This window comes from Silurus meridionalis, chromosome 21 (assembly GCF_014805685.1).
Source record: "Silurus meridionalis isolate SWU-2019-XX chromosome 21, ASM1480568v1, whole genome shotgun sequence".
Lineage (NCBI taxonomy): Eukaryota > Metazoa > Chordata > Actinopteri > Siluriformes > Siluridae > Silurus > Silurus meridionalis.
In genome coordinates this window covers 7,638,006-7,661,362 of record NC_060904.1, presented here as the reverse complement: position 1 = coordinate 7,661,362, position 23,357 = coordinate 7,638,006, and the positions used below count along the sequence as shown (strand labels likewise).

The 23,357-nt window shown below is 36.3% G+C and overlaps 1 protein-coding gene across 1 annotated transcript in view; it reads right to left on the bottom strand.

Annotated features, from left to right (window-relative positions):
* Window positions 1–3,018: 3,018 nt before the first annotated feature.
* Window positions 3,019–23,357, bottom strand: part of ek1 (eph-like kinase 1) — a 76,735-nt gene continuing 56,396 nt past the window's right edge. Inside the window, exons 9-17 of the mRNA XM_046833529.1 lie at window positions 22,445–22,512; window positions 21,804–21,929; window positions 21,525–21,710; window positions 14,831–14,892; window positions 13,425–13,634; window positions 12,069–12,218; window positions 11,121–11,314; window positions 7,308–7,445; window positions 3,019–6,133 (exon numbers count right to left, since the gene is read on the bottom strand). Coding sequence (XP_046689485.1) covers window positions 6,013–6,133; window positions 7,308–7,445; window positions 11,121–11,314; window positions 12,069–12,218; window positions 13,425–13,634; window positions 14,831–14,892; window positions 21,525–21,710; window positions 21,804–21,929; window positions 22,445–22,512 — 1,255 coding nt within the window. The 3' untranslated portion in view covers window positions 3,019–6,012. The remainder of the gene's footprint in view (window positions 6,134–7,307; window positions 7,446–11,120; window positions 11,315–12,068; window positions 12,219–13,424; window positions 13,635–14,830; window positions 14,893–21,524; window positions 21,711–21,803; window positions 21,930–22,444; window positions 22,513–23,357) is intronic.

The window sequence follows — 23,357 nt, the reverse complement described above, 5'->3', positions numbered from 1 at the left end:
TTTAAAAGTGCAGTTACTACTACAGAGATATGCAGTAGATATTGTAAATGATTATACATGAACCAATTAAGACAAAGAAATAAAGTGACTTTTACTTAAACACAACTGTTACTATGTCAAGGCTAGTGCATTTCATGCCCTATTTGTCAGCTCGGAGGACCAGAATTCAGCAATGTGTCATGCCTTGACTGAACCCAACGGTTATTAGCACTGAAACATATTAACAAGCCAGCAATTAAGTGTATCTGAACTTGCAGGTGACAGCAAAGCTAAGGGAGACCTGTGTCCAATTATATCTTTCAAGTGTTGCCTGGATGTGTCCACCTTCTGACAGGTCACTTATTAGTTGTTCGTGTAATTTGTAAAAAAAAATATAGAGGCTTAACTGTTTAAGTACAGGTTAACTTACTGAGGCAATGTCTACACTAATAAATTATTTTTTGAAATGCATATTTTTCTCTCCGTTTTGGCCTTCCATCCACACTGTGATGGCATTTTCAGTCAAAACGTAGCTTTTTGAAAATTCTCTCCAAAGTAGATAAATTGGAAAACTTAATTCCGCAATTTGGACTGGAAAAATCAAAGCTTTTGAAAATTATGAGGAATTTTGAAGCATTGCCATGACATTATAGAGTGACAGGCAGAAATGATACAGGTCGAAGCATCTTATGTTTTGCTCATGCGCAGTACAGGGACATAAGCGTTTTCAGATTATACATTGTGAATGAGCAGCTTTCAGAAAAGACTAATACGACAGTGTGTCCAAAATCTTTTGAAGCATTTTTAGATGAAAACACCATTTTTATATGTATTCGGATTAGTGTAGACGTAGCCTGATAAAAGAATTTTACTGTGTAGACTCTTGACTGTGAACCATGAGGCACTTTCTTCCTTTAAACAGCATTTAACATGTGCTATGCCTACCCCTGAGGAGTGCCATTGTTGAAGCAAGAACACAAAGTGTTTGAGTTCCTTGTGAATTCTCCAGACAGTTAAAATGTTTTTGCTCACAATCACAAACAATATTAATTAAGTTAGTCTCATTCTCAGAAGAGTACAGATGAGCAACTCAGCAACAGTATTTGAATGATTTTTTACCATAAAGCAATAGCAGCACTCAAGTACTTTTTTTTTTCTAAAAAAGATCAATATCCCCAAATGAGTAGAATCCACCCTCTAAGGCATAGCAACACTTGATTGACTATGATCTGTAAGGCAAAACAATAGCAATGCTCCGATTGGCCAAACATTCCCCCAAAAAACTTTATATGCTTTACAAGTATGCCTCAGAATAGGGTTATATTTTGTGAGAGCAAGATTAATAAAGAGAGTATGAGTAGAAAAGTGCAAGACTAAGTTCCAAAACTTGTTTTGCACACACCTGTAATCTGGACCACTTCAAGATTGCCTGCAAATACACCACTTATAAAACACTCATAGTTTATTTACCAGAATAATGAAAATGGCTAATGGTGATGGAGGTCTAGTTTAATGCTGACTGATGAACAGCTGTTTGGAGCTTTACTCAGGGATCTACCCTGGAGAACTTGGGAAATAACTTGCAGCCTTTCACTCCAACTCCAGATGGTGGCCCTTCATCTCACCAGAGCATGATGAGAATAGTAAAGACCTTGGCACTGTTTGTGTGACATTCATATGGATCTCACCAGCAACTCCTGGAAGGGGAACAAGGGAATGGAGGGAATGGTGCTGTCTGTTTGGATGTGTGTCTCTATAGAAACAGGTGCACATGTGTCAAAACCTAAGTTTTGCTTCTCTCTACCACTTTTATTGTGTGAAAATGGAATCAACTGATGCTTTCAGTAGCTAAAATAACAAAAGTCCACTGATAACTGGTTAAATACTACAGCTTCAATGAAAGGGCTGAGTCTTAAACAGAAATACCAAATGAAAACTATCGACATATTTATTAGACATGATGTTCAACAATTTAACAGGAGAATAAGGAAACAGCTCAACCAAACATGCGAACATCAAGTAAGGGAAGCTATTTAGTATAAATCAGAAAGAGGACATTTGCATAATTTTAACATAATTCCCTTTTAGCAACATTAATGGAACTGTTCTTTTCATGAAAATGTGAGAAGCAGCAAGACAAACAATGAACAAAAATTTTATTTAATGGAACATATAAATAAAATATTCCAAGTGAGGGCTTGGCCGGTATGAGCTATTAATTTAACAATTAGTGATTTAATGTGAGAAATAAACCCAAAAATCGTTCCAATGCTGAAAAATAAACTAGTGGTATGTTCAACAACATTGCAACAGTTAAATATACACTACAATGACATCGGCTGAGTATAAAATAATAAATTATGTTATTCTTCTATGGGAAAAATGTTGCAGAAAAAAAAGAAAGAATGTTTGCTCAATTTGTAGGTAACCAATTTTCTCTCTTTAGAAAAACGTAAGTGCACAAAGCTCAGGAAACACACTGGCACAATAGGGAAAAGCCTGTAATTAGCTGTGAAAACACTGTCCTGTTTACATTTCCAATGTAGAAATGTAAAGCAATAATGGTGCAGTATATTCATTTATGTGTTAGGAAAATGAAAAGATGAAAATAATAATGTTATGATTTCATTTTGTTCGTTGTTGGTAATTCCTCTCAGGTGTGTTTGTGTGTGTGTGTGTGTGTGTGTGTGTGTGTGTGTGTGTGTGTGTGTGTGTGTGTGTGTGTGCATGTGTGTGTGTGCTTGGATGTAGACAATAGCTCCTTGGTCTCAAATTAAATTACTGAAAAAAAACGCTTTTAATTATTGGGAATTTGACGCAGTCAGAATTTCACCCTGCCTGCAATTCAGCCTGCTGTGTTTTGTAAAGAGTAGAGGTTTATTGATTTGAAATACTTTTTTTGCAACTCTCAAATGAATTATTCAGTTTCTCTTTTTTTCTGCTTGACGAGCAAATTTGAATAAGCACATATGCTCCAGTAACTTGGCGATTAAGGAAAGCTTACCTTATATTAGCATGTGATGGCACAGATGTGCCAGGTTCTTGGATGGGAACTCTTTATTCAGTGCATATTGCTGAACAACAAACACAGGAAGCCTTCTTAATGAAATGAATAAATACAAAGAAATGCCTGCCATTTTTTTATCGTTGCTCTTTTAAAAAAAAAATTATAATAATTAATAGTTTAATAGAAGGACCAGATAGCCAGAACTTCAATTTCCACACAGCTTTTCTCAAACAATCTCTCTTTTTTTTTCTTCATTTAATGGCAAAAGCTATGTGCTACATGTAACTGCTGTTATAATACAGTTTCAGTTCATATTCATTCATATCTTCCTTCATATTACTCAAAGCGTAAATGAACACAAATTACCCACTGTAAAAAGAAAATCAAATATATGTGCTTTCCAGAATTATTGGTACCCTTTATAAAAATGAGCAAAGAAATTTATTAAACGTCACATACAGTGTGATCTTTTGCAAATTGTGTTTTAAATATCGATTTTCTACATGTTCTTAAGGTTTATGATGTCTGATCTAGAGAGAATAACAGCAGTATTTTATGTACTCTAGCAAGGTTTGAGGCACTTATAAAGGTATTTTGGCTAACTCCTTCATGAAGAACCTTTTAGATTCTAACCTTTGAGCACGTTGAATTCCCTTTTCTATTCAGACTGCAGATTTCTGTAGCGGTCAAATTCAGAGACTGAGATGCTTGTTGAGAATCATTGATTTCACGTCTCTGGAATCATTTATCTGTCGATCTCATCATCTTGTTTTAAACTCTATCTATAGCAATTTCTGAATGTCCTCACTGAGACAAACAGGGTTTTATTCTAAAACATCCTGGCATTTAAAAGAATCCAAGATGCAATTGATCTTCATTAGACCCCTGAACCACTGTTTACAAACAGCATCAATAATCCACCTCTGTAATTTACTATAGGGATCAGGTATTTTTTTCTTTGTATCTCATGAAACGTCTGATGGCATATGACCAACTATTTGGTTTTGGTCTCATAAAATATTGATACTCAATGCCAGTTGTAGTTCTACTAATGTTTGCAGAAGTTCCAGTTCTGAATTTTTTAAGATGCTCTAAGAAAAGGCCTTTTTCTTCCAAAGCTTTATGACAGCTTGCTGTTATGCAGATGTTTAACAATTTCAACAGTTCAAATTTAACAACCGAATGTACATACATTCAAATCTTTTTTCCCTCCTTCACCATCCACCGCACACTCTGAGGGTATCATGTGCTCTCGGGTACAGTTTCTGTCGATTTGCCAACTGATTTAAATCTTTTTTGTTATGGACCAAAATATACTTAATGATATCTAAATGTATTTTTTAACTGATCTGCGTAGGTCAATATTGCTTTTTGTGCTGGAAAGTGTTTTTACTCATGCTGATGAAGGACAAAATCATTTTGAATGCGTGCAAGGTTATATTTATAAACCTTGAAAACAGTGTATGATTTATCACAACATGAAAAAAATATTTTTTTGTTCTTGGGATTGAAACTTTCAGAACAAACGAACCACTAAAAAAGGTTTTCAACCAATGACAATTGTTTGCATTTATTTAAAACAGGAATAAATACAATAACTTTGGCACATATATGCTAGCAAAAATATGAATTATATTTTGATGGGTTCCAATCGTTTTGAGGAATGCCAATAATTCTGGAAGGTGTGAAAATGATGTCTCATGATTTTCTTCCAAATCCTGTCTTCTTGAAAAAACACTTTCTTGAGAAAAAAAATCCTGAGAAACTGTTTAGCTTTCCAGACCTGTGATAAAGCTAATACATCCATTACGTTCACTGCACAATCCTGCTCTGTCCAAAGCTAGCATCAAAGCGTTAAAATGAGGCATTCCCTTGTCTGAGTATACAACCAGCAGAATACTTGAGACACAAAGTCATGACTGTACAAACACACATTAAAGAATACTGTACAATTAAACCATTTTCTATTCTTTCACTTTGAAACAACTGTAATTTAAGTGTGATACTTGATCTCTGGTTTAAACAGGTGCATTCTGAAGTGCCTGTATCACAGACATGTCTATCTTTAATAAGTACACAGCATTATGTACACAGCATTTTGAGAAACATGACACAAAAAACATCTCGTTAACAACCAAGATTTCTGTGCTTTAGCGGCTAAAGTACTGCATGATGATACTCCAAAGAGTGAGTAAGGGAAAAAAAACAGCACTTCCTCTTAATATGATGTTCACATTACATAAAATAGAAAGACACATCCATTGCAGTGTCAGCGATAAAAGTGTCTTTTAATATCAGTTCAGCGAAAATGAAGAAAATCATTGAAGACATGTGACAGACGTTTCCTCACTGGGCAAATGCTTATGGTTTTGAAGACTTCAGGTTCTTATCTCTCCATTGTCCTTGGCACCTGACAGGCCAAATGAATAGGAGCACCCTACAATCCATTTACATACAGTCTGCATGGCATATGGAGTAACAATGCATCCTTTTCCAGTCTGTACTGTATGTCTGTGGTCAGTGCTTCAAGCTATCTTTCAGCTGCTGGAAAATACTATTATTCTACCATAAATATGTTCACAGGTGGTCATATCTCAGAAGTCCATCCACCTGTGGTACACAAACACCACCTACATCAACACTAAAAGCATCAAGTCAACAGACCATCAAATTACTACAAAACAAGTCTTTTTATTTTTTTTACAGCGTGGTCCACTTTTTTCCCCACTAAAGGTCCTATTCAAAGTAAAATTATACTACAGTGAGGTTTCCCAGTGCTTCCTTTAAAATCACAGAGCATTTTTCTTCCTTCTACATTGTGATGTGGCTCTGTCTTCAACACTGCCCAGATGACTGGATGTGCCCCTATGACCCTAGCCACAAATCAGAAATTGGCAGTCCGAAGTGCGTTCGTGATCTCTGTGCTGATAGTGGAGTGGCTGGCTGGAGTGGTGGGCAAGAGGACACGTGTCTGTCTGAGGATGGAGCTAGGAGCGAAGAGGCGGGGCTTTACCAAAGTCTAATTCTTATACCTGCACATGGGTTCCTTGCTGCTGCTGATGCTGCTGTTGTACATGTAAGCACTGAATGCTTGAGAGGATTTTCTTCTGATGGCCTGCCAGTGAAACTCCCAACTTTCCAAGTTCACTGAAAATGCACAAGAAGAGTGAAATTACAACAAAGTAGTATGAAAGCAGTTCACTATTAAAGAGAATGTTTCAATAGTGGCTTAGATTATATACCACAAAGAAGGCCATAAAAAAACAGCCTGATTATGTCTACCTGATTTAATATTATTAAAGAAATATTCAGGGAGTTTTTCCTTGTCACAGTCACCAATAGCTTGCTCACTTACGACAAACTTAAAATTATAAGGAAACAAACTTATAGGTACCAAACTTATACATTCTTTTATAACTGATAGAAAAAATGCTATCATTATCTCAAACTATTTTTTTCAACTTTGTCTTATATATCTATAAAGTGTCAGTCACAGTGCGTGAATAATTCGACAGGTCAAATTTGATTTTTTTTTTATTTTATTTACAAATTGAAATTCTTAGGCTTATGTAGTGAATGTATGTTCCACTATGGCACTATGTGTGTATAACCTGTATGACATGGTTGACGGTTGACTGTGATAATGAGCCACATCCAATGATATTCAGCCCCACCTCTTTACCTATACTAACTGTGACAATTTGTTTAGAAGCTGACATATATCTCAGAGTACATGCTGTGCTGCTACATCCACATTCAGATAGAAAAATAAAAAAAAGATGCCACATTTACAATACCCATACAGGTAAATACAATATATAGTATATACAGTACAATCCTAAGCAAAAAAAAAAAAAAAACCTAAATAATTAAATAATTATAAAATGTGAATAAATAAAGAGAACAGGGAAATTCACTTACATAGTCGTCTTGTACTTACAAGCAAGATCGTGATGTAATGATGCACAATTAAACAAATAAAATGTACACCCTCCAAAAAAACAATTGTATGCATTTTTCTTAAAATGCTAGCCATTATTTAGTGCCACATCTGATGCTGCCCATCAAGGACCTAATGACAAGCTCTTACTGCATATATAACCAGAAGTCATAGAGATCTACAGTGTTTGTAAATTTTTTCTTGATTTCCTGATCAATGATTTCAAAGCTTAACATTTTTCCCATTTAATGCTTGGACCATTTTTTTGCCAAGGAATGTATGTTTAAACATGTTGCTAGTATTTGGGAAAGCTGTCAAGGATTTTTAATGGATTTTATATCTACTTTTATAGTTTGGCAGAATTATGACTGTGATACTAACCTGATGCTGACATAGAGAACAGAGTCAAAAGTGACATAGCCAGCGCTGGAGAAATGTTCTTTGTACTGACTCAACTTAATTGAGTCCAGCCAGTCAGCCACTGTGTTAAATGCAGGCTCTGGACTTACTGGGTCCTCCCTAAGGACAGAAGGGGGAATAAAGTCAATTGTTTCTCACGCACTCTAAAACTGACAAAGTACAGTACAGTATATATATATATATATATATATATATATATATATATATATATATATATATATATATATATGAAACACTTTTTTTTAAGCTACTCTTAAAATTCCCAAAGAATGGGCACAATATGTTTTAATTTAGGACAGGTATTTGCAGGGTTGGCCAAAGATGCAGCAAAGTGCATTTTAAAACAAAAAAGCAAATACCTTCTCTTTTACTGTATCAAAATAAACAAATACACACCATGTATCTTGATGGACTTTAGTGAATGAGTGCTCATCAACTAAAACCCAACCTCTGTTTGACTACAAGGCCAAAACTGGACCAGCACCTTCATACCTCAGAGACCTCATCACTCCTGACACTGCACCACACTGCCTGAGATCCTCTAACACTGCTCGACTGGTACAATCAGTGTAAGTCTACTTCAAGGCTCTTCTCTGTTCTGGCACCAAGGTGGTGGAATAACCTTCCCTAGATGTCCGAATCCCTGGCTATCTTGAAGTGACTGGTAAAGACCTACCTCTTACTGAAACACTTAAACTAACACTTTCCAAGTAATTTTCCAAGGAAAATTACAGATAATGTGTAGCATTTGAACAATTTTCAATCCATGCAACATAGGTCACATCAATTCTTTATAGTTGTTTTCTACTTTATTGAATTTGATTGGATGCTTTACACTGAATATAACTAAAATTCAAATAAACCATGTGGGAGCCCATTCTATTGATGCATAGCATGCAGTCATTTGCTGGATGAGAAGAGAACAGACCTCTGAGTATGTTATGGCTTTAAATAGAAAAGTAGGATTTTCTTTTTTAAGGTTGGAAATTAAATTAAGAACACAAGTATGTGATTTCAGGAACGTTGCAACATACTTAATTCTTAAGTATAATAACCACATACAATTACTCAAGTATTTTCCAACCATGGAATCTCACTTGTTATACATATTTTGTTTTAATTGCCTCAGTTGTGAAATTACTTATTAATTGCTTTTGCAATGGTGCATGAAAAACATTAAATAAAGTTAATTGATCTGGAACAAAACAATAATTAAGAACAGTATTGACTTTGCATGTCAATTGTATGTTTCTTAATTTTTATTGGGTTACTTTAAAAAGGATTATATTTGTTCTATCTACAGTACAATTATTATTTAAGTGCTATGATCCAGAATTGGCACAGGGAGCCTACACAAGTGATGCAGTCAAATGTCTAGTTTTAAAGAAAAAAGCAACAAAGGCATGAACTACGGTAAGGGGGATGTTTATAAACAGCTAGCTCTACAGTGTTTTTGTGTCTGTGTGTGTCTGTGTCATAGGTAGGTCTCACAGAAGCCTTGGAAAGGCCTTGTCAGAGCTAATCAGCAGCCAGAACCTAGACAGTTATCATGCTGCTTTCCAGATCTGCTGGGATGCCTGATTACAATGTAATCCCTGTAACACACACTTGCACACATTCACACATGCACACAATCACATCAAGAGAATTTCAGACTCCGCTCTGTCCAAATATGAAGCGTGGTCTGTGCCTTTTGCTGCGCCGGGAGTAAAAGCAGACACGTTTTGCTTTGTTGCTCTTAGTGCCCAACTAAACAAACCGCCCTTCATCTGCTTCCATTCTGCAGTCTCTCAGAAAATTTTGATTTGGTCATCCACCTGGTTTCTATCTACAATAACATAAGATCATATCTGCACAATCTCTGTGTTTTGAAGTCTTAAACAGAAAGACATGCTGCTCCATGCTAACATCCATACACATTCTCTATTATATTTAATACCTGAGCTTGATTGGTGGGAAGAAAAAGGAAATTGGGTTTTCATTAATCAGATTAATCAATCTTTTATCTTAAAAGCCCATAATTGTTTAAACTGTCTCAAATTGATGGAAATGGTAACGTGAGGTAGTTGTGCACAAAGTGAGCTCCATGCAGATAAGATTTTCACGGTTTGGAGTGAAAGAGTCACTTGCTATCGAGCTCTAACCTTAACCCTTTTGAACACCTTTGTAATTAATTGAAATGACTGCACTCCAGACCTCCACACCCTACATAAGTAACTGGCTTTACAGATAAACTTGTGCAAAATGAGCATAAATCTCCACAACCACAGATAAAAAGCTAGTGGAATAACTTCCCAGAAGAGTTTAGGTTATTATAATAACAAAAAGGCACTAAATACAGTATAAAATGTTAAAAAAGCAGATAGAAATCTTATGCACAGATGTCCACAAACATTTATCCATAGAGTCTAGCTACTGCAGATAAGACAATAAGACACAATGTAGCTATACTGCATCAGCAAAGTCTCTCCCAGGCCCAAGACTTCAAAGCAGACTGGGGTTTTCGAGATGTGCTGTGCAAGCTATTTTGAAGAAGCACAAAGAAACAATGTTGAAGACTGTAAATGCAGTGGTCAGCCAAGGAACTTAATGTATTGGTTAAAAGATGTCGGAACATGTACAGCAGTGCCATAATGAAAGAACTGGTGGAGAATAGTGAGACCCAGGTATACAAATTTGCTGTCTAGAAAATTCTACATAGGAACTGGGGTGCAGAAAAATGGCAGCAGGTTCTTGGGACTGATGAGTCAAGAACCTGCTAAGAAATATTTGGCTGTACCAGGAGGCAAGTTATTGCCGAAATGCTGGAGAGTCGTACAATAAAGAGTGTCTGCAGGCAACAGTGAAGCATGGTGGAGGTTTCCTGCACATTTCAGCAAATGGAGTTGGAGATTTGTTGAGGATTAACAGTGTGAACAATGCTGAGAAATATAGGATGCAATACCATCATGAATGCTTCTGATTGGCCCCAAATTTACTGCAACTGAACAATGACCCCAAGTAGACAGAGAATGTCATTAAGAACTACACTGACCAGGCATAACTTCATGACATAATAACATTTTGACTAGTGAAGTGAATAACACTGATTATCTCTTCATCATGGCACCCGTTAGTGGGTGAGCTATATTAGGCAGCAAGTGAACATTTTGTCCTGAAAGTTGATGTGTTAGAAGCAGAAAAAATGGGCAAGTGTAAGAATTTGTGTGAGTTTGACGAGGGCCAAATTCAGATGGCTAGACAACTGAGTCAGAGCATCTCTAAAACTGTAGATCTTGTGGGTTGTTCCTGGGCTGCATCAGTATGTATTAAAAGTCAGTATCTATCAAAAGTGGTCCAAGGAAGAACAGTGGTGAATTGGTTGGTCTGTGTGGACTGATTCAACAGATGAGCTTTTGTAGCTCAAATTTTTAAAGAAGTTATTGCTGTTGATGCTCGATGGGGACTGTTTTGCAGCAAAACGGGGACTACACATTAATAGGCAGGTGGTCATAATGTAATGTCTAATCGGTGTATCTTCAGAATAGAGAAGAACAAAAAGTTTTCCTAGAGCACCAAATATTTACTTCATAGTCAGTAACAAACATAATCGATAATTAGTTATTAGCCCTCTAATTCTGTTATTTATTAAAATAACTTTTGTTAAAAAGTTGTAACACATAAAAAAAAAATTAATGAAAACTAATGAAACTTAATGAACTTAAATGATATTAAAAAAAAAAATACAATCTGTGCAAAGCTTTATAAATATTTTGCATATCAGCATATTCTCACCAGACTGTACTGTTGGCCAGCTGTTTCAGGCTGCTTGGATTGCGGATCAACTGGTCCAGGTTGATGACTATCTGCCCAAACTTAGGCCTGTCACTGCGGTTCTTCTCCCAGCAGTCCAACATGAGCTGGTGTAACACTACGGGGCAGTCCATAGGGGCTGGCAGCCTGTAGCCCTCATCTATTGCCTTTATCACCTGCAGAGGATAAACAAAAACATAGAAGTTTAAACATGTCTTTTTAGCATATCAATAAAAAATAGTGTAGTAAGCTGTTTCTGGTTTTAATATTATTATTTAGTACATGGAACTTAGTGTTGAATTTGAATTGAAAGTATTGAATATCATTCTACAACCATTAGACTAACCTAGTTACATGTCCTGACTATAAAGTTGCAAGTTAGCTGTGCTCTATAATTTGGTTGGTCCCAACTTCCTGTTAAAGCAATGCTTTTAAAGGTGGAAATAAATAAATCAAAAGGTTTATTATGTAGAATCTCTATGAGCCATGAGCTAGGCGCAATGGATTTTAATTCTCTTGGTCTGCTAACAGAAATCTGGAAATGTTCTTCCACCAGATGCATTTAATTGGTTTAGTTTGCAAGCGTCAGGTCTTAGTCTTTGGCGGAACTGCTGTCAGGGGAATTACAGTGCTTTGGCAGAGAAATTTTGCAGGCGGATGGCAGAACCTTCAAAACCTCTTGATGTTTATATGACAGGGCACAGAAGGACCACTTGGAGAGAGCTGGCAATATAGACACTGCACAGTGTATAGAGTAGTTTTCTGAGTAGTAAGAGTAGTAAACCTTGAGAAAGACTCAAAAAAGTTACAGGGAAAGCCCATAACGTCTAAAAGGATGTAGGATCTTTTATAGGTTTAGCTATAGTAAATATTCATTTGACAAACCTCGTGAACTACATTATAATGCATGTGTATATTGATTATACTAACATCCTGATTGGACATCTCCCAGTATGGCCGTTCCCCATAGGATATGACTTCCCACATGGTGATACCGTAACTCCACATGTCACTAGCTGAAGTGAACTTCCTGTAAGCTATGGCCTCTGGAGCTGTCCACCGAATAGGAATCTTTCCCCCCTGTAACAAAAAAAAAAAGCAACAATAAGCCATCACTTTAACACCAATACACCTGCATATTCATGGAGGTCTCCATTTAGTCAATCATGTGGCAATTGTGTAATGCATTAAAATATAAAGATACAGGTCCTTCACTTTAGGTTTACGTCAAACATCAGAACAGGTAAAATGCTATCTCATCTCACTAATCATAGCATGGTTGTTCACTTGAGATTGGCTGCTTTGAGTATTTTAGAATGCATATCTTGTGTAATTTAGTAATTTAGAGTCTTGTTTGTTCATTTCTCATTTATATACTTTTTTTGTCATTCCCTCAATCATTTCTCACTTGGTTTGGTGATCCAGCCAGACTGTTTGTGAATAGGAGACAATATTGCTCCTTGTGGGACATGGGTGGAGATTCTGTGTTAAATCCTACTACTGATAAACCTAGATGGTGGGTATGAATGTAATTACAATTCTTGCATATCTAAATGCATTTCCCAGTTCAACACTGTCACACGTTTGATCATCAGTGAGATTATTCTGAATGTGCATACTGGGAAAACAACCTGCATAGATTATAATAATAACTATTATTCTTTATCTAGAATTCTCTTATCTTGAATGAAACTAATCTAATATAAAACAAGTATAAAAGCTAACTAGATCTAGTTGTAGAGGAGAAAGTAGATTAATTGTGTCTGTTTGCCAAAAGCCTTTCAGGGCAATATGATGGACAGCTTAGTGATGCAGCTTAATGAAAGATCTCTGAAGAGAAAGAGTTCTAATCAAAAGACTATGCTACAGTATACTTTCTCTCCCTCTCCCTCCCTCCCTCTCTGCCTCTCTCTCTCTCTCTCTCTCTCTCTCTCTCTCTCCTCCCCTGTGTGAGATTTCAGTGATTCTGCAGAGTATGCTGTTTTCTTTTGTACTTTGGAGTGACTGCTTCGCTATCCAAAACCTCCACTGCCATCCTAGAAGTTTTTCATCAAACACACACTACTGACCTACTTCTCATTATACAACTAGATCAAGTCCGCCTTCCAATTTTGTTTCATTTCATTTATGCTTGGGAGGGAAGTGCAGCATTAAAGGATAATTAGAATTCTAAAATAAGCCCTTTACTGTGATGTTCCTGGATTTTTTTTTTATTAACACTAAAAAGACAAGGACAGGTGAAAGACAAGAAAAAAACTGCATTAGATAAAATAACTTTTTCCTCACCCTGGTAGTATACACTGCATCTGGGTCGTCCTCCAGGACACGTGAAAGTCCAAAATCTGACACTTTACACACCAGGTTTCCATTTACCAGAATGTTCCTTGCTGCAAGGTCTCTGTGTACATAGTTCATCTCAGAGAGATACTGCATTCCAGCAGCTATGCCACGCATAATGCCCAAAAGCTGAATCACTGTAAACTGGCCGTCATGTTTCTACCACAATACAAAAAAAAAACATAGAATCACTTATGCATTACCTTTACAACACATTATAAGCCAAACAAATACTTTATATATATTGCAACATTTACATTTTTTTTCGAAAGTGACACACACATGACATTACCTTTTAGTTTGCTTTTATAGATAGACCTCAGAATACTTGCTTTTTTTTTTACTGTTTGCTCTCCCATAAGCTATCAATCTGATTTTCTTTGCATTTTACTTATGATTCATCACTAAGTAATTTCAACCGTATACTTGCAGATTTCCACTTCTCAAAATCTTCAGAAAAAGAAAAAACATGCAAATTTATATGCAAACAATGGCCACTGCACCACACAAAGTGTTTACTGCATTTAATCATTCACCTGTTGTGAATTCTTCATCTTGGTCAGATTCCATGACCAGAATTTGTTAATATTTAGAGAAATATATCAAGATTCATTAATCACGAAATACTTATGGCAGGGAAAACATAACTAAGAGAAAGAACGATTAGTAAATTTTTAAACAAATCTACCCTATACATATCTCTACACAATCTTGCATGTTCTGGATCCTGTGGTGTTTGACCAATCTGTATTTGTTGCCATTGCCTCAATATCAAGCTGATATAATCAATGATCACTTTCTTTGTTGCTGAGTCATTTTTTTTATTTATTTACATTTATGGCATGTGGCAGACACCCTTATTCAGAGAGGCATAAAGTTATTTAATTTCATACAGCTGAGCAGTTGATGGTTAGGAGGCCCAACAGTGACTGATGTGTGGAGCTGGGTTTTTAACTCACAACCTCCCCATTAAACACCACTAAGATGCCACTTCAATTCATAAAATCTTAAATCAAATGTGTTGACCTAGGAACTATTGCAAAGATCTATTAGTTAGTACAATTGCCCAATTCTCTGTATTATGAAATAATATTTAATGTGTTTAATATGTTCTAAGAATAGCTGTTGCTTGGAAACTCTTATGAAAGGACAATTTTATTTTTTCAGGGATGATTAAGTCTCTTTCAGCATTTCAAATTATAAAATAGCAATAAAATACAGTCATAAGGGGAGAGATTGGGAGCTACACAGAATAGATCAAATTGGTCACTAAGCACAATTGTAATTGTGGGTGATGAGCCACTTTTGATTTATTCTCCTTTTTGGCTGTTACAAACATGAACAAAAATACTCACCTTCAAAAATGTGTCCAATGATCCATTTTCCATGTACTCTGTTATTATCATCACAGGTTTACCTGTAGATTTAGAAGGAAAAAAGAGGCAGGCAGAGATGAAAAACTGAGTGTGTGAAAGTGTGTGTGTGTGTGTGTGTGTGTGTGTGTGTGTGTGTGTGTGTGTGTGTGTGTGCATGCGTGTTTGAGAAAGAGGTTCTGACAGAGTGCTTTACATTTATTTCTTAAAGGAAGAAAGACTCAGAAAGACATTGCAAAGTGGCCAAAAAGGCTTTATGTTCCATATTTAATTCATTTCTGACAGAAACGAATGAATGCTAGTAGCGCACCCCTATGGACTACCCGCCTTTCTTCTTCTGCCTTCTACCTGCTGGCTGTTACTCATAGTGACAGCCCCTAATCAAAGCTCTCAATAACAGTCAGGCAGATAATTAGAGTGAGCCGTCCTCAGAGAATATCTTTGTCCAGAAATACCATGAATGGTAATGAGTTCCTATGGAGGGAAGCAAGATGGAGGGGGTGGGGGTAACGGAGGGCTAGAAGAAGGGAGGCTCCTGGGGGATGTGGTGATGAATTGGCCAAGGGAGGGGGGAGAAAGAGGTGCAAAAATCTGCTAATGGGAAAGTGTGCACTTCTTTCTGCACAGGCAGCTGCCAGCACCGCATATGGGGGCTGAATAAAGGTGGGAGGGAAAGAGACGTTCACACCTGTGTGTCACAAAGTGATTAAAAATTCTCCCTTGATTCCACTGCAATAACAGAGTGTCAATCAAAGTAGCTCCAGCCTGAGCCCAAACCTGTTCTGTGGGGCTCAAAAAAGGACCAAACAAAGGGCTAATCTGCCCTGATTATTAACCAGAGCTGATTGGAATGATGGGAAAACTCTTTCTGCACGTGCCGTCCAAGCCCTCAGACACACCTCCTTGCCATCATGATAGTACCTAATATTACATCCCGTCTCACCTCATTCACAAGTCTGAGAAAATTTCTACTCTGAGCTCCCAGGCAGGCAATTTAAGGTCAAAAGAAAATTGCAAGGGTGACTCAAATGGCAATGATTGTAATTACCAAACACAGTTCCCTAGGCTGGAGTGTGAGGTTAAAGGTGAAGAAGCATTAAGTGAATCACTTTGTTACTGTCCTCCTTTACTGGAAGATGACAAAAACTCCATTCTCTCTATCTGTCCAAGTCCTGTTGCTTTTGTCTCTCTGTGTGGAAGCCATCTGAATGAGCATCTCCAAGCTGTCAACATTAGCAAAGAACAGCTGGGTATGTTACGCTTATCAAAAAGTAAATTACATGACAGGAATGGCAGGGTCAGGGAGTCATCAAAACAAATTGGGGCTTAACGAATTGCTAAGCAAGACTAATATCCACACAAGCCCCAATCGGTTACATACGTACATAGCACTGGTCACAACCTGAACTGGAAATGATAACGATTGCAGATACACACCAACACATGAAGCTAATTGAAGAAGTTAATTTCTTATAAAGTGGCAGAAGTCCCTGTGATCAGTTCATTATGGCAATTAGTCATGAGCTGCTCATCCATGGCTGTGGGTAATGGTGTATGATTGATATTGGACAGTGCTCTTAGCCGTGATATATAATTACACTGCCTTGCGCATTGCTAAAAGGAGTGTAATTCAAACAGGGCAATAACTGATAAATCTGCGTAATTGTGCGCATGTCTCAATTTATAACAACTGAAACAGACTATCAATTTCAGAGCATTTAGAAAGAAAAAATAATTAGTAATGTTTGTATTCTAATGATTTTAGCGAACTAAATTAATTTGTGATATTACATATCAAGATATTTTTAAAAAAGAATGTGTGTTTGCATACATAAAAAAAAATCATGCCACACATTTATATACACTCTATTTAAGTCTGGAATTTCATCTTATTAACTCAGAATCTAATCTACTCATTACAAATGTCCTGAACCCTGTATACCAAGCTCTACTAGCAAATACTGTAGTGACTGTACAATCATGTGATTAAACACACAACAGGGAAAAAGTGTTAACTTAATTTGACAAATTTCTTGATAAAAGCAGCCAAATTTAATAAGCTAACTTTAATCAACACAATGAGGAACATCATAGCACAAACACATATTATGCTTGTCTAAACACAGAAGCAAAAATTATCTATATTTGATTAAATGCATTCTAAAGTACCGTTTGTGTGCATCTTGAAATATATTTTATATTTACAATTTTTTTTAAACAAAAAAAAAATACAATGAAAATAAACATGTCACAAAGTAATATTCTTTTTTTTTTTTTTTTTTTTTTTTAATTATTCTCGTTTTACTTGATGGTGTCATTCTTGGATAATGATTAATGCACCCTGCCACACTATACAATTGTTGGAATGGTTTGAGAAACAGAGTTTGAAATGTTGACTTGACCTCTGGTTCCTCACATCTCAATTTGAGTCCTCTTTATATATATATATATATATATATATATATATATATATATATATATATATATATATATATAGATCTTACTGGGGAAGAAAAACATGATAAATCCTGACATTAGTTTAGATAGATTAGGATACATAACAAAATCATATTGAATAATAATGTGCCTTGAATTAATGCATTCACATTTCCACATAAAAATAATATAATTAGAGATCATAGATCAGAGATAAATCATAAGCATTTAATTAAAAAACAAATTTAAATTGGTGAAAAGAAATTCTTGTCACAAAGTTTATGCTTATCGCTTTTTAAAAAGCATGAATTTGGTCTTGTCGTATGGCAGAGTAAAATGGATTTTCAACAGGGTATTCCTTCCCTCTTTCTAGAATATAAAACCAGTCAAAAGTAGTGCTCCGGGGTGAAAAATAATCCTATTATGATCCTGTTCTCTGCTTCCTTTGTCCACAGACCAAACACTAAGCCAGAATCCATCAAGAAAACCATCTAAAACCATATTAACTCTAAACTCAGCAGAAGTAGACAGCCTATGCACATTATCAGATTGAAGATAGCCTACTAATCTGGCAGTTAAATGCACAATGGGTTTATCATAGAGACCATGACAGCTCAGTGTTTTGGTTAAGACAGGCTGGAGGACGACGGTCTAGTCTAGTCCCATTCTTTTAACCGCTGCTCTATTTGCATTACAATGAGCTCAATCATGGTCTAATTTTTCTGTCGCCGCCGATAATGATATACCAGGTCTTTAAGCTCTGTGTAATGTGACAGCCACATTTCATATTCTAACATAATTATGCTAGTGCGCCCTGTCTCCTCCTTTCTCCTTCCGTCAGCAAGAATAAACATAAACTAGTTGTCTTCTTTTAAACTTCTTTTTCTACTTTAATGCATCCCAAATTGTCTTTCTCAGACGAGTAATTATGCTCCTCGAGCAAGGAGAGGCGCTAGATTGGCAGCTGGCTCTGTAACGCAGTGTACTGGGGTCTTGACCTGTCGTCTGCCTCTGCACAGCCCCATCAGGATGCTCTCTGACCTGTGAAATTACTGTGACACTCCACACATGATCCTATCTCTCCTATCTCACCCAATCTCAACACACACATGGAATGGGTCACCCTTAAAACCTAACATCTACCCACACACACACAAAATATGATATCTGCAAAATCAGCAATGGTGTCAAGGCTAATAAATGCCATACTGGATCTGTCATATAAACTGTCCTACCAGTTCAATATCCATTATCAAGATAAACTGGATTCTCACTGTATATTGCTTTTCTGGATACAGCAATTGTCAGTATATCAACCAGTAAAGAAGTATACATAACATGGATAATGTAACTTGGCAGTATATCGTATAAGATATAGTGCTACTTAAAAGTACTCATGAGGTCAGATAAGTATATTTTGCATGAATATTAAAAAGTCCACTGATCCTTTCAATGTGCCTGCAACAGCAAAATTCTAATGAAAATTATACAAAATACCATACAGTAGCTCACAGACTCATTTAAAAGACTGTCCTCAGGGACGTGTTCAAAACACAATGCTACAATTGAACAAATTTGAATCTGTTTCGATTTATCGCATATAGTTCACATATAGTTCATCTGTATTCAGTGTATTCTATAAAGTGTATTCATATTTTTTTATTTATCACTGATCTTTTCAATAGTTTACTGTATATAGACTTGTTTACTAAGTCAAATTCCCTGTACTCATTGTAAAAAGAAATGCTTTTGCTCTATATACTGTAATGACTGCAATTTTGTTTTTCTGTTCTACTTCCACTCGCTAACTCCACATGTCTTTTGGAGAAGTAAATAAAGCGGTGCATAAAGAAATTTAGATTAGCATTTCATAATGGAGGAAAAAGTGTAACATCCCGTGCCATTTTTGGTCAGACGGAAAAATCGACCAGATTTGGAGATTGATGTAAAATGTTTGGACAAATTTAGAATTATGGCCACAGATCACATTAGCCTTTGTTAAAACTTTTATTTTTTTAATAGGTTTTGCTAATATAGCAGACTGGTTGACTATTTATTTTCGAGGGATCCAATTACTAGTTGTTCTTACACTACACACCAGTGCTAAACAGCACACCACTTTGGATCCATGAGTAGATAACATGGCAAAATTGCTCTCAGTGAACTGATAAATGTAGGGCAGAGATCTGTAGTAACATTATCCTCGTGGCCGTCATTATCCTCTGACTAATAGGCCCCAATTTGGGGGTCGGTATGTGTGCTGTTTATTAGCTCGAATTTTCAAAATATGCTCTATTGAAATGCAAATTAACACAGGAAGCAGAGTATCAACAATTTTACTTCAGTCTATCTCTTTCTAGAGACAAACATATTAATCCGAACACCATAAAATTGTCACCTTTAACATTTTAGATGCTTTAGTGAGTTTGTTACAGTGAAATTTCTCTGTCTTAAGGCTGTAGAATTCTCATTAAGTAGGCCAGCATTTTTCTGATACAGCAATGTTCAGATAATACATATTCATATCCATGAAATATTCATGTTCCTTTCATGCTGTTTCTTCCTAAAGAGGAGAAAATGATCACAGAGAAAATATGATGCACCTATACATATACTCTGTGCTTCTTACATCCATGTTTTAGAATAACAGTAACAGAGCATTAAAACACTTTTACATAATACACTCTATGTTATATACTGTATAAGTACTGCGACTGTGCATGAAATATATAATGCAATGCAACTACTATTGGCTTTATTTGTATTTGTTTAGTGCTACAAATATTTGTATCTGGGTTTGGATTCAGTTTTAATCCCAAATTCACTGTCGCCTAAACCAGAACTTCTTGTTTTTTATTAAACATATTATTGGAAACAGTGGAAATAAAAACCCATATTCAGAAATGCCAGTACTATAAGAATGAATTACAAATTCTCTTAACATTTTCTGTACATTCCTCAACTAGAGATCTGCATTTCTCAGGAGGGGAACACATTTTCTATTAAAATTGAGATGGTTCTCAAATATATATTATATGGACAAAAGTACTATTTAGATAGAACTTTTTACTTTCACTCATTACACATTTCACACAAATATCTGTATTTTTTGTTTTTACATTGCCAAACCAGGCTTGTTAATATAGTTTTATTCAATTTGGTAACATGATCGATATTTCTTGTCATTGAGTGGCTTTTTAAATCTACCACTGGCGTATCATTTCCTTGCATCACAGATGTAGGCTAGCATACTAAGCTAACAATGAGCAAGGCAGAAGGCAACAAGAAGCATGGGGTGGATGAGACAGAGAAAGTCAGCGTTGTAAACATGACTGAAAACAGAAACATTCCTAATCATCATCATCTTTTCTCTACTTGTGTTTTATAAAGTGGTTGTTCAGTCTGGATACATTTATTAGATAACATTTGAAATTCTTTTGTATTAATATAATAATATGATGTGAGGTCCAGGTACCAGCGTTACACTAAAACAGGTAGTAGTAATGGCTACTTTTTACTTAAGTACATGTCAGAGCCTAAACTCTTTTACTTTAACTTGAGTGAAAAAATGTAGTCAGTACTTTTACCAGAACTTTTTACCAGTCTTCAAAAACATGAGTATCTGAACTTTTACTTGAGTGAACAATGTGTGTACTTTTGCCATCTTTACTCCTCACACTTCATCAGTACCTGACTTTAATAATGCCCATGTTGCTGAATGAACACATATCTCCACAACCACAATTAAAAATCTTCCCAGAAGAGTAAAGGTTATTGTATCAGCACATTGGAGCAAAATGTAAATAGGGATGTTCAAAAAGCACATATGAATCTTATGGGCACAAAATGTTGTCTATATTGTCTATTTTACAAAATATAAACAAACTAGAAGCCTAAATCAAATCTTCGGGTTTTTACAGTAATGTTGGAAATTCACTGCATATGTCTTTGTTGCCAATCGAGCTCCATATATGACTACTAACTTCATGAATTGCATGAATGAAGAAACCTACTTGTGCAACAATTTCTCTAAGTCCACTAGGATCCTGATGTGTAACTTGTTTCAACCAAATCACCTTTAAACCTTAAAAATCTGGATTTTCTCCCAAATCATCTAAAAACATTCAATTTTTTAATTATGTGCTAAATGAACAGTGTTTAAAAAGAAATTAAATATATTTAAATTTGCATCCCTACTGTGTATATGTATATGCTAATGGAACATGTAACTGAAACTCACATCGGGTCACAACTCCTTCCAGTCTGATTATGTTGGGGTGGTCGAACTGGCCCATGATGCTTGCCTCACTGAGGAAATCCCGCCTCTGTTGCTCTGTGTAGCCTGCTTTCAGACTCTTGATGGCCACATGGATTTCCCTTTTACTGGGCAGACGCAACCGGCCACTGCACACTTCCCCAAACTCACCTGGGTTAAAACACATTCACATATGGCTTGATGTTTCATTCTTTCTTCTTAGCCTGAATTTACAGCTGGGCAAATTAAACGACTTAACCTTACCTGCTCCAATCACTCGTTCTATGCGGATGTTGGAGACATCAATTTCTTTAGCAAAATCTCGGACTGCCTGATTCGGATCCTCATATGTGTGTGGATGAATGTAAGTTCTGCTTCCAGGAAGTGGAACTGAAAAATCATGAGGGAAGGCAGCAAGGTTAGGATAACGACCATGTTTCTGTAGTCAGTTTGCTTCATTCATTAGTAACCCATCTATTTCCCTAAAAGAACGATGCTCTACATTTGCAACCTCATTAAGCATTGTCTTTGGCAGGCAGGAAAAGCGTCATTAGAGAAAACACACATTAGGCAACTGGAGTGATCAGCGGCATAATTTATCAGCAGACGCGACAGAGGGACCCTCAGCACACAGAGCTTTCACTTACTGACAAATGCATGACTTGCTAAGAAACATGCTCTCCCTCTGCCCACTTACTAATCAGTAGAGTCAAATTACAGAGTGTCTGTTTTAACTAGCTACAGGCAACTCAGGTTCTCCAGGATATGCTGTAAGGAACTGAAAAAGTTGCAAGACAAAAAAAGATATAAAGGTGATCTCTGGTGATTAAAAGCATTGTATTTCCTTGCCTAAAGCTAAGACGTTGCTTTGGATACTGTTTTTCTGAAATCAAAGTGTCTCTCACCATGGCCATGCTGGAACTGCATTTTCTCCTCCTCAGGGTCTTGCTTTGCTTTGATGTAGCCGCAGTGCCTAGCAAAAGTAAAAAAAACATTCTGTCATCAATTATAAAAAAAAAAAAAAAAAAAAAAAAGGTTCTGTGCCTGTATGGGTTATTAGACCATGGAGAGAAATAGATAATAAACAGTATGCAATATTACACAATGATGTTAGCTTCAATAAGAATCAGGCAAGCACAAATCTGCTATTTAAAGAGTCTGGCAACCTAATAGATGTCTCATCCTAATTCTTATTACAACTAAAAATACACTGAAAGCTGGACATGTCAGACATTATCATTCATCAGAGCTGCACAAAAGGTCATAAATTAAATAATGCCTTCTTTAATGAATATGGGGTTGAAGCATGCAGGGCTTAAAACTGATAACTTGTTCATTATTCCTTTAATCCGTTTCAAGACTCTTGCTTGCTTTCTTTCTTTTCATGGCATGTATTTAAGAGAGCTCGATTATAAAGAAAACCTGGATTATAAAGCCTGACAGAGCATAATAATTACATGGTAAAATGGAGACGGTCAGTGACTGGTCATCTTGAGAAAGGAGGCCCATCTGGGTAACAGCAGATGAACTTCAGCACTGAGCTTCAGCCTTCTGTTAGGAACCAGCTGGAGAAAGGAAGCGCTCTAAAGCTACTCCCACAGGAGTACAGCTCAATACTTGCATAACACATTCTGAAAATTTACTGTTGAATATTTATGTCTTGCAAGGGCTCACCACTGAACCTCACGCAGCTGATCGCGAAATGAAAAGTCTTTAGCACAGCAGATTGTGGCTACTGGTTATCAGTTTTATTTCACGAGACATAGAGAGGTTGTTTTTGAATACACGCAAATGTAATGTTTTCTTTGCAAACAGCAA